At 40.9% G+C, this 13,042-nt stretch overlaps 1 protein-coding gene across 1 annotated transcript in view; it reads right to left on the bottom strand.

The window, feature by feature from the left end:
- Positions 1 to 13,042, bottom strand: part of COL6A5 (collagen type VI alpha 5 chain) — a 114,470-nt gene that overhangs the window by 39,596 nt on the left and 61,832 nt on the right. The window contains exons 21-31 of the mRNA XM_014789693.2: positions 12,578 to 12,613; positions 12,000 to 12,062; positions 10,469 to 10,531; positions 9,359 to 9,421; positions 7,948 to 8,010; positions 6,398 to 6,448; positions 6,245 to 6,280; positions 4,521 to 4,583; positions 3,426 to 3,488; positions 1,124 to 1,159; positions 985 to 1,021 (exon numbers count right to left, since the gene is read on the bottom strand). Of these exons, the coding sequence (XP_014645179.2) occupies positions 985 to 1,021; positions 1,124 to 1,159; positions 3,426 to 3,488; positions 4,521 to 4,583; positions 6,245 to 6,280; positions 6,398 to 6,448; positions 7,948 to 8,010; positions 9,359 to 9,421; positions 10,469 to 10,531; positions 12,000 to 12,062; positions 12,578 to 12,613 (574 nt within the window). The remainder of the gene's footprint in view (positions 1 to 984; positions 1,022 to 1,123; positions 1,160 to 3,425; positions 3,489 to 4,520; positions 4,584 to 6,244; positions 6,281 to 6,397; positions 6,449 to 7,947; positions 8,011 to 9,358; positions 9,422 to 10,468; positions 10,532 to 11,999; positions 12,063 to 12,577; positions 12,614 to 13,042) is intronic.

Raw genomic sequence — 13,042 nt, forward strand, 5'->3', positions numbered from 1 at the left:
GCAATTTCTACATTTTTTTATCCAGTCTTCTTCAGTAAAGTCTCTTTGATTTTCCCATTTTACATTCTTCTGACTGTGACTGTACAAGCATTATTATAAATCACAATGCAAACATGAAGAAAGAAAAATCATCTTAAACTCTACCACCCTAACACAATAAATTGTTACATTTTCTACTTTTGCTTCTAGTACTTGTTTCTCTGTGTATATATATTTACCTATATGTAAAAATAAGGAGGATCCAATTTACTTTTCTGGGTTTTAATGACAATATTTTTCATATTCTGATTGAGTCATCATAAAAACCATATCTGCTTAATATTTTGCACCATAACCTAATTATTCTATAAGTTTAAACAGTCTAAATGTATATTCATTTTGCTCTAAATGAATAATATTTCATCAACCATCTTTACCTATAATCTTTTCCTTTTTTTGCTTTATTTCCTTAGTATAAATTTTCAGAAATGAGATCACTGGGCTTTTTCTCCTTCATAAGCAAAGACAACCTCTCTATTTTTGCTGACTCCTGCTTTATTCCTTTGCTGAAACCCTTCTCTTGCCGCCTCCCATCACTTCCCTATAACCAGATTCAATTACCTCCATCCAAGGAGACATCATTAACTAACTAACCAACTAACCCCAAACCCCCATGTTCATCGCTTTAACACCATGCCTTCTCAGGCCTTTGTACGTAATTGTTATACTAGTGTGAGCTAATTCTTATACCTTTTGAGTGGGTCTCTAGGCATGCTTTCTCTCTCTGTTTGAATCGCAACTCATGAGCTAAGGCACATGTCTTTTCCTCCCACCTTTGATGTGAGCTCTTCCTACAGCAGGCACTCACGACAAGCCTGCTGCAGACGATGTCTGCCTTCTTCACTGGTGAACTCAGCCTACTGATTCCACATACCCACACTACCTTCATCCTAGGAGCCCTCACCAATCACTGATGCTCCTGTTCCATGACACACAGATACTCACGACTATGGTCCCGCATGAACTGGATCAGATCGCACTGCTGCAAATAAAAAAAGAGAAAGAGAAAAGAGACATGAGCACAGTGACCTCCAAGTGGCCATCTTCATATCCCAGTGGACTGGTCGAATAAGCAGATACGTACAGAATGTAGAGGCTGCCCCGCCATGCCTTTAGCACCCTAGGAAAACAAAACCAAAGCAAGTTATTGGTATGTGAACTGGAGTCTTTAGTGACAAAACAAGAGCAAATAAAAAAACCTTCATTAAGAGCACAGCTGGCAGAGAGTGATTAAAATATTTCTGAACTGCTAGATAACAATGTTTTTTCCCACTCACATTAAGAGTATAAACTTTTTTCTTTCAGTGTTTTATCACTTAATCTAATGATTGCACAGAGGGAACTGAATTATTTTTCTAGGGTGAGAAGAAGAAACAAAAGTATTTCTTAAAGATATTTGTACTAAAGATATAACTCTTAGAAGGCATTTCTCACAAGAAAACTTAACATTGTAAACAGCAGATTTCCCAAAGGGTGGCACTAAGGAGAGGAATCTATTGCGAGGTACAAGTATATTACAAATCAAGGAGCATAAAATGCAGGCAGTAGCAGGCAACCTCTATATATGTGAAAGAACCAAAGAATTACATAGCAAAATGGGCATTACACAGAAGAAGAGCATACACTAAGCTCATAAATGCTGAAAAGTTATGGAGCAAAGGAGTACAAATTACTGGGTGAGATGAATCAGGGAAGGTTCCTGAAAAGTCAGTCCTTCTTTCTTGGCAGCTGAGCTTTTCTCGTTTCCCCTTCTTACTTCCATTTATCAGGATCAGGCTTCTCCTTGGCAGTGGTCCTTAACATGTCTGCCCACATGGATCCCTTTGGGCAACTGATGGATACTAGGATGCTAGCTTCAGAAAATGCTATTACATGCTCACATTCCTACAATTTCACTGGCCCCCAGAAGCTCAATTAGGCATGTCAGTATAAGAACCTCTGTTCTAAATGACAATTGTGTCATCTGCCCATCCATCCATCCATCCATCCATCCATCCATCCATCCATCCATCCAGTAAACAGTAAAATGTCTGCTGAATGCTGATGTGCCCCATTGTGTGCTGCTGGTGTTAACTAGAACTGTTGCAGCATCCATAATTCTACCCATTAGGTCTTCCTGACCTAAATCATGAAATTATGCATCTTATTAAATGATACTGAGTCTTATCCTTCCCTTTAGTTATGGCAGAAAACAGAAAGGAATGCACAGTGATTTAAACAGAGAGAGGAACAATTTCTGGCTGATAAATAGAGTAGACAGCCCACATCTTACAGATCAGAACTGTGGAGAGTATGTCCTAAAAGACTGACCTTAAGAATAACTTTGAGCAAGTTCTTAAGCAGAGATTGAGGATCAAGGGCCTAAGACAAAGAAGCTACATTCCACCTGACCAGCAGGACCAAACACAAGACCAGGAAGATGTGGGTCCCCCAAATGAGAGCTCCAGAAGCTGGAAAGGAGATAAATTCAGACCAGACCATATTGACTTAGAGACTAGATTCTCACCCACATGACTAAGAATATTCACCAGTTCCTTAATGCAAAAGAAAGAAAAGATTGTATCAGAATGTCCTTTGCAGTTAGTTATTCTCATTCTACTATGGATTCAGACATCCACAAAACATCCATGTTTTTTATTTTCTTTATAAAGTTAAAGAACCCCTCCAGGTAGTCAGAAAACATTCACAATGCACAAAACAAGAAAAGCAGTTTCTCCCCTCATTACACAGTGCTGCCTGCACCTCCTACACAAAACACAGGTGCTGGTAACATTTAGTTCTTACCTAACTGTGCTCATTAGGGGAGAGAGATGTGTAAATAAATCGTTACAATAACAGGAGAGGCACTAAAATAGAGATATAGATATTTCATCAGTGGGAGATGTGCCTGACTCTGCCTGGGCACGCTTCCAGAAGTGACATTTCTCTTGTAATGGAATCACAGTGGAAAGTTTCAGTTATATTTCCAAAGCTCTCTAGAGTCTAACTTCTGAGGCTAGGAAGGCAACAATCATGGTTATGGGAAACTCTATCAACTTGTCTCTCATGATGGAACTTTGCCAGGACACATCTATGGAGCTTATGCAATCCCATCCCTATTTTTAAAACTTTAGTAAAAAATAACAGTAACAGCTAATGTTTGCATTGAACTTTATAGTTTATAAAGAGTGTTCACATTTGATTATCCGATCCTCACAGCTACCTTTTGAGGTGGTTAGGAGAAGATATGTTACCCCTATTTTAGAGGTAAACTGAGAGACCCAATGCCTGGCCTAAGGGCACACAGCTAGCAAGAAGCAGAATCTAGACTTGAACCCAGTGCTTCAGACTTTAAATTCCGTCCTAAAAACCAGTATACGCTCCTTAGTTCTCGTGGGTATACTTACTCTCCGTCCAGGAGGGCCTTGAGTTCCTTGAGATCCCTCTTCACCTTTCAAGCCTACACTGAGCTGCAGATATGAGTGTGCATTAGTTTCCACATTGTTTATCCATGGGGACTACTGTACTTTTAACGAGACTTTATAATTAACAAAACTTTTTTTAAAGAAAACAACTATTAATTCAAGTCAAGTAAATTGCTTACTTGTAATATAAACTAGCCATTCTTAGTCATCGGTAAACATCCTTTTCCCTCTTAGCCTCTTCATTAAGTGACATACTTTGCTCTGTGCCTTTAAACCTAAATTAGTCATAAACTAAGATTGGCCCTAAAAAAAGCAAATATACTAGGGCACACAGAGATCTAATTCAAAAACCTCCCATCTGCAAAGGATCAAATAAGAAAAATAATTCCCCACATACATAAGAAGACATGGCCGGGCTGTGTCATTCCCAGGCCTCAAGGTGATGGATGTGGATGCTAACGAAATTTATCCAGCCAGATGGAAAGTATCTGTTGAATTGCATCTCTTTCATGCTGATAATGACCACTGATATTACACTCAAACTTTACAATGAAAGGATGCATGTCTCAGCACTTTGTTTTTAAGTAGGTATAACATTCTACTCTGCACTTGGCTAATTAGAAGATCTCAACATCCTTTCTTAAAATGAGTACCCCATATGACCTTGCTTATGGGTAGTGGAATTGTCAGAAAACCCTCAGGGACACAGTGGGAAGATGTCAGCTTCATTTCCACTCGCAAGGTTAATATTCTAGGCTTTAATATGTGCCTTAGAAAAGACTGGAAGGCACTGACATTTCTTGGAACAGCCAGTTATCAATCTGTAAATCTTTAAAATAGTTCAGATTCATGGAACCATAGAATTTGAGAGCTGAAAGTGACCTTCGGTGTCATTAAGTTCAACTCTCATGTTATAGAAATGAAGACCCTAAAAAGGTGTGTTGAAGGTCACGTAGCTAGGAAGTAGCATTTCAGATGCCCTTGGGTTGGATCGATAATCCACATTTATTATTATAACATAAAAGCCAGAGTCTTCCAAAGAAACATTTATTATTTCTGGCATTATAGGCTACTTACTGTTAATCCCCTAAATCCTTTGGGGCCAGGCCTCCCAGCAATTCCAGGATCACCAACATTACCCTAAACATTCAGATATAAGAAATCAAGATATTAAAATATTTGCTATGAAAGAATAAAAGTAATTCTCTCCAATCCAAAACCTAACTGATCTTATAACTATACCATATATTAAACATTAAATGTCATCTTCTGTCATTTGGAATTAAGTCATTGATACACTTAGATATTTTCCAAACTATTTTTAATTTTCTAATAATACAAATATTTGTGCATAAATATCAATTCAATGGCTATCCAATCAGTTACTAAAAATATCTAAAGAAAAATGTTTGAAAATCAGGAAAAACATTCAGAGTATTGACTACATAAAATACTAAAAAACGAATTACTTCTTAAATTCATGAATCATTTCTGAAAAAGTTGAAGGTAAAAAAAATTCACTCTGACTTTGGTGGGAAACTAATTTTAGCACTTACCAATACGCTAATTTCACATTTATCTGTAAATTGAAATATGCTTATTTTCTCCCTTTATCAGTAAATAGAAAATTGGTACTCTACAATGAGAACTCTTAACCTAACAGTTATTTATATAGTCCCTTCTTGTACCCTTCTCTACCTAAGGAAAGAATCTCTCTCTTTTTTTTTAAAGGGTCATTCTATCTGGGTTGTCTTTTTTTTTTTTTTTGAGGAAGATTGGCCCTGCACTAACGTCTGTTGCCCATCTTCCTCTTTTTTTTTTGCTTTTTTCTCCCCAAATCCCCAGTACATATTGTAGCCGTAGAGTTGTAGCTCTTCTATGTGGGATGCTGCCTCAGCATGGATTGATGAGCGGTGATTAGGTCCGTGCCCAGGATCCGAACCGGCGAACCCCGGGCCGCCAAAGCAGAACAAGTGAACTTAACTGCTGCACCACCGGGCTGGCCCCAGAAGGAATCTCTTTTAGTGATTCATCAATTAAAAGCACTTTTAAGGGGATTCGAAAATTGGCTATTTTCCTATAGTTGATTTGATTTGCTTAGACATTCTATTTCTTTAATCCATAATGGGTATTTTAATTTGAGCATCAACAATTGGAAGACACTCTTCTGGACAGGACACTTTTAATTCCAGTGTATAAAACAGATATGACACGAGCTACTCTGGATGCAATGGAAAGTATGGCTGGTTGTAGAACATGGAGATGGATTTCAATCTGGTGGGCAATGAGGAATTCTGGAAGACGTCTGACCAGGAGAGTCACCTAATTAGGCTATGCTTCGGAAAAAAGTGACAGTAGTGTTTGGGATTAACTGAAGCAGGGAGAAGTTGGAAGCAGGAGACCAATGGGGAGAATCTTGTCATCTTTCAGGTGAGAGGAAGTGAAGGCCACCATAACAAAGAACAAATAGGAATAGCTGAAGCCAAGAGTTCTGAATGAGATCACCGAGGCAGAGACATCAAGAAGAGGACAAACGACTAAATTTGGGGGGATACTTAGAGATAGGTTTTCAAGACAAGAGACAGCAGGCAACGAAGGACAGGACAATCTTTTCCAATTTAAATTTTCATGGGAGTTAAGTGTAGTCTTTTCTTCACGAAGCCCAGGTGAAACATCTGCTTTGTTTTGTGGTTTTCTTTTTTTGCTTTTTTCCATTTCATTCAGATCTACAGGCTTACCTCAATTCTCAAGTAGAAGGTTAAGATCATGGTAATTTCAAAAGAAGATCATGTGCACAATACCTTTTGCCCCATATCTCCAGGGAATCCTCTTGGGCCCTATAATTTTTAGCAGAGGAACTAAATCAACACACCACTTCTGCAGTATGATCATTTCTTCTTGTATTATTTAGGTTTGACTCGTCAATTAAAGAAATAATTGTTTTCCATATTTACCTTTATTCCTTTTCGTCCCGTAGGACCATAGCCTGGGATGCCATAATCTCCCTGTGAACATATCAGTTCATTTCAATTTCTCAAAAGCGAAAATTAGTTGTAATCTATACTGGGGGGATTATAGTGTTAGGAGAGAAGCACAGGAGACTTCCAGGTGGAGGAGGCCTAATCAGTGACCTTGAACTCTGGGAATATGGGAGTTGCTGGGTTTTTGTCACTGCCTGATATGTGCCCTGGTACTTCTTGGGCCAGCTCTGCTTTGCAAACTTTGCAGGAGGCAGAGGGATGGTTGTTCAGGACTTATGGAGTCAGTGACAGTTACTTGCCTGGAAAATTAGGAGCTGGTCTAAGGGACACAGGCGAGGAATTCCCCAAAGAAGAATTATAAATGGCCAATAGACATATGGAAAAATGTCACACTCACTAGTAACCAAACAAAAGCAATTTGAAACCATATTGAGATACCATTTTTAGTCAATAAAATCGGTAAAGATAAAAAAAAAAGGTATTGACACCCACATTGGTGTGGATGCCCTGAAGAAGGACTCTCTTGTATAACACATGGGTGCATATATCTGCATATATCATTTGAATTTTCCCAAGAGCACTTTGGGAAAATAGAGTTCAACGCCTTAATTAAATACGTACATAAATCTTTGACCTAGCTATACTACTAGAAATTTCTATGTAGAAATGAATTATGGTTTCGTCCAAAAATTAGTTAGGTACAAGAATGTTCATTGCTGTACTATGACAGTAAAAAATTAAAAATAAACTAAATATCCAATAATAAGAGATTGGTCAAATGAACTAAGGTATATATATTCAGTAGAATATTATGATGCTACTAAAAGTGATGTTGAGGGAAAAATGTTAATGACATGGAAATATACACGATACATGTATCATCATACGTTGTTTACAGGGAAAAATAGAGTAATTTATTTTTTGTTTCTCCAGAATGTTAATGATAAATGTCTCAAAACGGTGGGATTATGGGTAATTTTTTTTTCTTCCTCATTTCCCATCTTTCGTGCTTGGTAAATTTTCTATAATATCTATGTATAACATTTGCAATAAACATTAAAAAGGAATACAAAAATTGTTCCTATATTGGCTGTTCCATGGACTGAGATCCTGGGACAGCTGGAGCTACCAGAACAGATGCCCCATTTCTTGGCCCTACTCCCTTCTTCTTGTCGTCACCCTAGACTTTTGCAAGACAGGGAGAGAAATGGGCTGTGCTATTTTTCAGCTGACATGTGTCCATATGGCCATCTTGGTTGTTAAAATATTGCAATGCCCTGTTCTAACTTATCTATGATCCTCTCTGCATGCCCCCTTTCCCTCTTGCTGCTCTCCCCCACTGTAATAGACTAGCTATAGAATGAGAGCTCAGGGGGTAGGAGAAATGTCCCACATCTCCCTAGGAGATGCTGAAATACCTTCAGTTCCCCCGGTGCTTAGGCTAATGGTGTCAGGCCCCTTCTTTTTACATCAGAACTGAGCACATGGAGCCAGGAAAGGGAAAGGATCCTAAAAGCTCATACCTGCTGTCCTCGCTGTCCATCTTGCCCCACTGGCCCCGGATCTCCAAGAATTCCAGGTTCTCCCTAGAAAATGAGACAAGAAGAGCTTCAGATCAGTAAAATCAAACCCAGCTCCCACCCTAGGAAGTTCTGTCCACCAGATGGGGAGACTCCAGGTTCCCAGTGAGGGCTCAATGCCCAGTAAGGAGATGGGTAGATAAACAAACAATGATCTTCCCAAAGGCGAACAGAGACCATCAGCACAACCCAGGGCTGGACGCAAGTACTGCTTTCCCAGTGTTATAGAAGGATGAAGGAGAAGGCAAAGAGTGGAAAATTGATTCTAGGGCAAGTTGATTCATTTGCCCATCCAATAATTATTTACTGTCCTGGAAAATAAACTGTTGGACATGATAGATATGGTCCTGCCCTCACCAAGCATAGGCTGGTTGGAAAGAGAGAGAGTTAGACAGGCAATTATAAACTCGTGTGATAAAGTTCAGAGTGCTATGGGAGCCAAGAGAAGGCGAATCTAAACTAGATTTGGTGGGGCTGGGGAGGCTGGCTGCCTGAAGGAAAGGAGCAGGGACGGTGAGTCTTGAAGGATGAGTTGTGTGAGCTGGAAGAAGGATCAAGAGAAGAGTGAGAATGATCCACGTAGACAAAAGGCATTGGTAGAAGCCCGGGGCAGGTGTGCAGGAGGGAGATGAGCTATGAAGCCTTAGAATTACACAGGGTCAAACAGCAAAGGGCCTTCTTTAAAGTTTAGAGATTCTCCTAAGGGCCATGGGGAAGTTGAGACTGGCTCCATAATTTGTAGAGCTCAGTCTAAAACGAAAGCACAAGCCCCTCGCTCAAATATTAAGAGTTTCAAGATGATGATAGCAGAGCATTAAACCAAGCAGGGGGTCCTTCTAAGCGAGGTCCCTGCGTGACTGTACAGGTCCAGGCCCTGAAGCTGGCCCCGGGGGAGGGAGCCACGGAAAGGTTTTAGGCAGGGAGTGAGATTCTGAATAGGCCAGTAGTCTGCTCTTTGACAATCTCCGGCAGAGCCGCCTCAGAGATGGTAGGTTGAGCTAGACAGAGAATCGCATGCAGAAACAGACTTGAGTCCTGACATGCACCACCCTCTGCCCAACTCTGCCACCACGTGCATTCATGCGTTCAGGAAATCAGGGAGCTGAAGAGATTTTTCAGAGTTGTTTCATGATAGGTGAGATCACTGTGTCTCTCCTGGTGTAATGGGGCAGTTTCATGAAGAGGTAAGCAATTAAAAATCCTTTGCTCGTTAGAAAGAAAAGAACTATAAGCAGGAAGCTGGTGGGTGATTGATGGTTCCTGGATTCAATTATGTGAGGAACTAACATGAAAATCCAGAAAAAATGGAGGTACTCTTTTCTCAGTTTTTAAAATCTGTAAGAAATACACTTACTTTTTTCCCCAAAAGTCCAGGTCTTCCAATGCTCCCTTTAGCTCCCACTATCCCAGGAGGACCCTGAAAGAAAATGGGAGATGCAAATACTGGCACTGCACTGATTCTTAGACAGCCCATTAGATTGGTTTTGCTTTTCTTCATGTCATTTCCAACAACTCCTTGATGCCTCCTTAACAAGAGACTCAGCCACCCAAGGGAGAGAGACATCTGGGCTGAAACCAAATGACTCAGGCTACAGTGTTGATTAGAGGACCACAAGTCTTCATTTGCAGGGATGTCACTAGTCCATATGGGGCCTTAGTGAGAAACAGAAAAGGCGCCCTTGACTTGATATACGTTATTTCCGAATGTGGCAACTTTGTTGTAATGTACTGATTTTGTTAGAACGAGATATTTTGCTGTCATTGGCACTTTTGTGCTCTGTACCACGCACACATACAAAAGAGTATGTAGACTGTGTTTCAGTTTCCCTTCTGAAAATGGGCAAAAATGTCTTTCACAAACATGCTAGGAAGATACCTGAGCAAACGCAGGTATCCCTTGCCTTCTGAACTCTTGCTATCTGAGCTGGAGAACTGAATAGAGTCCGAACATTTTTCATACGAATCCCTCACCATCCAAACTCTCATTACTCACTGTCAGAAACCAGGGAACCAAAGAGATTCAGAGGGTGAATTCAAAGCTGATCTTAGGAATCAAATACATTTGAGTAGCAAGGGATCTTGGCCAAGTCAATTTTTTCAAATATCTTCAGTCAATGGAGATACACACGGCACAGATAATTTTTAAAAGTTAGAAAAATCAGAAAAATGTATCAGGTTTTGAATCTTTCACAAGTCAGCAAGGTTTGTATTCTTCCAATTGCTTTCCTCAGGCTGGTGAAATGGGTCTGTGCTTTCGGAGTAAAACCCCAGTGAAGGAGAAAGCGGAGTGTTTAAGCCACGTGCAAGGAATCTGAGCTGTGCTAAAAATTTGTCCCAAGTTAATCCAAAAATGAAATACTCCATATGTAGATAATATAAAATAAACTATATATGAAGGTGTTTTTGGAGTAAGAGGAAGACAAAGCTTGGAGACCATTGACTGTAACGTTTCTGAATCACTCACCTGAGGTCCTTTATGCCCCTCGCTTCCCTTCTCTCCTTTCCTGCCAGGAACTCCATTTACCCCCTTTTGTGGTAACAAAAGAAACACAGTGCAATGAAGTCAGTGAAACTTGCTTTCTTCATTAGTGTTTTTGAAACACCCCATGGAAAAGCACTAGTCCCACCCTCCAAGCAGCCTTTTAACTCTGAAATTAAGCATGTCTTAGAAGAGGAATTGCGGGGAGACCCAGACTTAGTGGTACAGATTTTATTAAGGAATTCCCAGCCTGGGTATAAGACCTTCATCCCTCTCTGAGAGGGAGAAATGAAAAAGAGACTAAAAGGAGAAATAAACCCATAGGAGACAGAAATAAGATGTAAACAGTGGTCGGATGGATTCCTTTGACAGGGCTGGTTACCTGAGTCAAAGTGTTTATCAATGTGCACCATAGAGAGCAAAGTTGTTTCAAGTTAGCACAAAAGGACATTTTAGCAGCAGACCCATCAGAGGAATTAAAACATATTTCCTGCCATATTTACCAATAAATGCATGGCTCTCATATGGTTTTCTCATACAGATGAAAAAACTAGAGGGGCTGGTAATGTTTCTCACTGCCAAAGCACCAGCATTAAGATGGCCCTGGCTGCCCCGTGCAAATGGTGGTTGGAGCCCTGGGCTAGCCTTGGTTCACTGCCCAAGTATCAGAGACCCTGGGTCGCTGAGGTAATGTCACCCCTCTCCTCACAAAGCCTGGGGGTGGATCTAGGCTGGTCCCATGGTTACTCAATCAAGAGGAGCTGCTTGCTGGTGGCTTGGGTCAGGGGCCCCAGAATCACTCAAGAGAATCCCAAATTCCAGTTTAATATTAACAATCTGGAAATTTTTTGAAGAAAAATGAACCTCTGGGAAGGTCTTAGAATGGACACATCTACACAGGCCCTTCCAGACAAGTTCAGGCTTAAAGTGGACTCTATAAGGTGACTAAATACCCACATGCTACAAAGCCATTCTCTAGGGATGACCCCAGCATCTTTCTGACACAGAAGAGAGACAGAGATATCCTCTCTCTGATGCCCATATCACTAATGATATGACGTAAAGCCCTATCAGTGATGTTCCCCAAGCACTGTCATCCCCCATGGTGTTAGCGTTAGGTGAATTGAATAACCGTTTCCAATTCCTAACTTTGCTTCATGGGAGTCTGTATGTGGAACCTGAGTTAAGGAAAACCAATTTGTTGATCCTGATATTGATTACTAGTATAACATTAAGGTCTTAATAATTCATTATTAAAAACATGCAGACACAATACCAGGTCAGCACAAGAGCATGCTTTTCCTCTGTCAGTGAGCTGCAAGTGTAGGAGCAGGTTTGATGGAGCAAAATCACCGACCCACAATGGGAAAGGTAGAATTCCAGAGACACGTACCATGGAGGAGAGCAGCGGCAGATTACAAATTTCTCAGTTATTATTATTATACACAACTATCTGCCGCCTTCCTATCAGAATAACAGCATTATTTATCAATATTTGTGAAATATTCCAACACACCTGTGGGCCTTGTAAGCCTTCAGCTCCCTGTGCACCTTCAGGCCCAGGATTTCCCGGCTGCCCCTGATGAATGAGAGTTTTCAGTGGTAAGATTTTCTCTGCATGGTTTCCATGTAGATTTTCTATTTATAGTACCTAGTACCACAGCACACAAGTACTATTTTGTCTGACTCTTTGCTCACCCCTGACTTTGCTTAGGATTTTCCTCTTCCACACTGCCTACGAAATGAACACAAGGTCATTTCTACTGCTTCAAAAGAGTAAAGAATTTCACTCTTTTGCAGCCGATTCCCAGGGCATGTGAAAAGCAGTCAAATGGACCACATTTGGGATTGCACAGGTCCTCTGGTCTCTGAGGCGTCTGTGAGAGAGGCTTTGCCTTAAGTGAGGCCTGTCCTGTCCCTGACAGCTGAACTGATGGACATTTGTGTATCCCCCCTTTGGTGGGGATCATGTCCAGCGTTCGGCACTTCCTACAACATCCCTGTCAAATGCTCATCCATTCCCAGGGCCATCTGCATGTGAGAAGGCTCCTTGGCCCCATCTACCACAGAGGACAGGGAGTAAAGCATACTCACCGAGGCACCATGGAGCCCCCTTTGGCCTTCTCTGCCCTGGAGAAGAAAAGGCAGTGTTAGTGTGTGGGGGTCTGGATGGAGGTTCCTCAGAGGCAAAGCAGCCTGTCTCATTTCTTGACAGACATAAGTAATGAGCAGCCCACAGAAATGGCTTCCCCGAGGCACTTTCCAAAGACAAGTTTTCACACTGGGCACTTAATTACAGACTAACATTTGGGAGATTGATTGCAAACCAATCTAAAAGTCATTACAGACCCAGCTCCAGCCTGACACCCTCCGACAATTATCCGGGAGGCTATGTTTGGAGAACCAAACCATCCAGAAGAACCCGTCTTCTACCTTTCTCTCTCTGACAAATCCCACAAAGTACTGTCTGCTAATCAGAGGCTTCCTGCGTGAGAACAAGCTGTGTCATAACCATCTCTCTCTGTGTTGGGCTCCTGATTGTATCTTGGGGAGAGTAAA

This window comes from Ceratotherium simum, chromosome 5 (genome assembly GCF_057802395.1).
Source record: "Ceratotherium simum simum isolate JZ-2026a chromosome 5, ASM5780239v1, whole genome shotgun sequence".
NCBI lineage: Eukaryota > Metazoa > Chordata > Mammalia > Perissodactyla > Rhinocerotidae > Ceratotherium > Ceratotherium simum.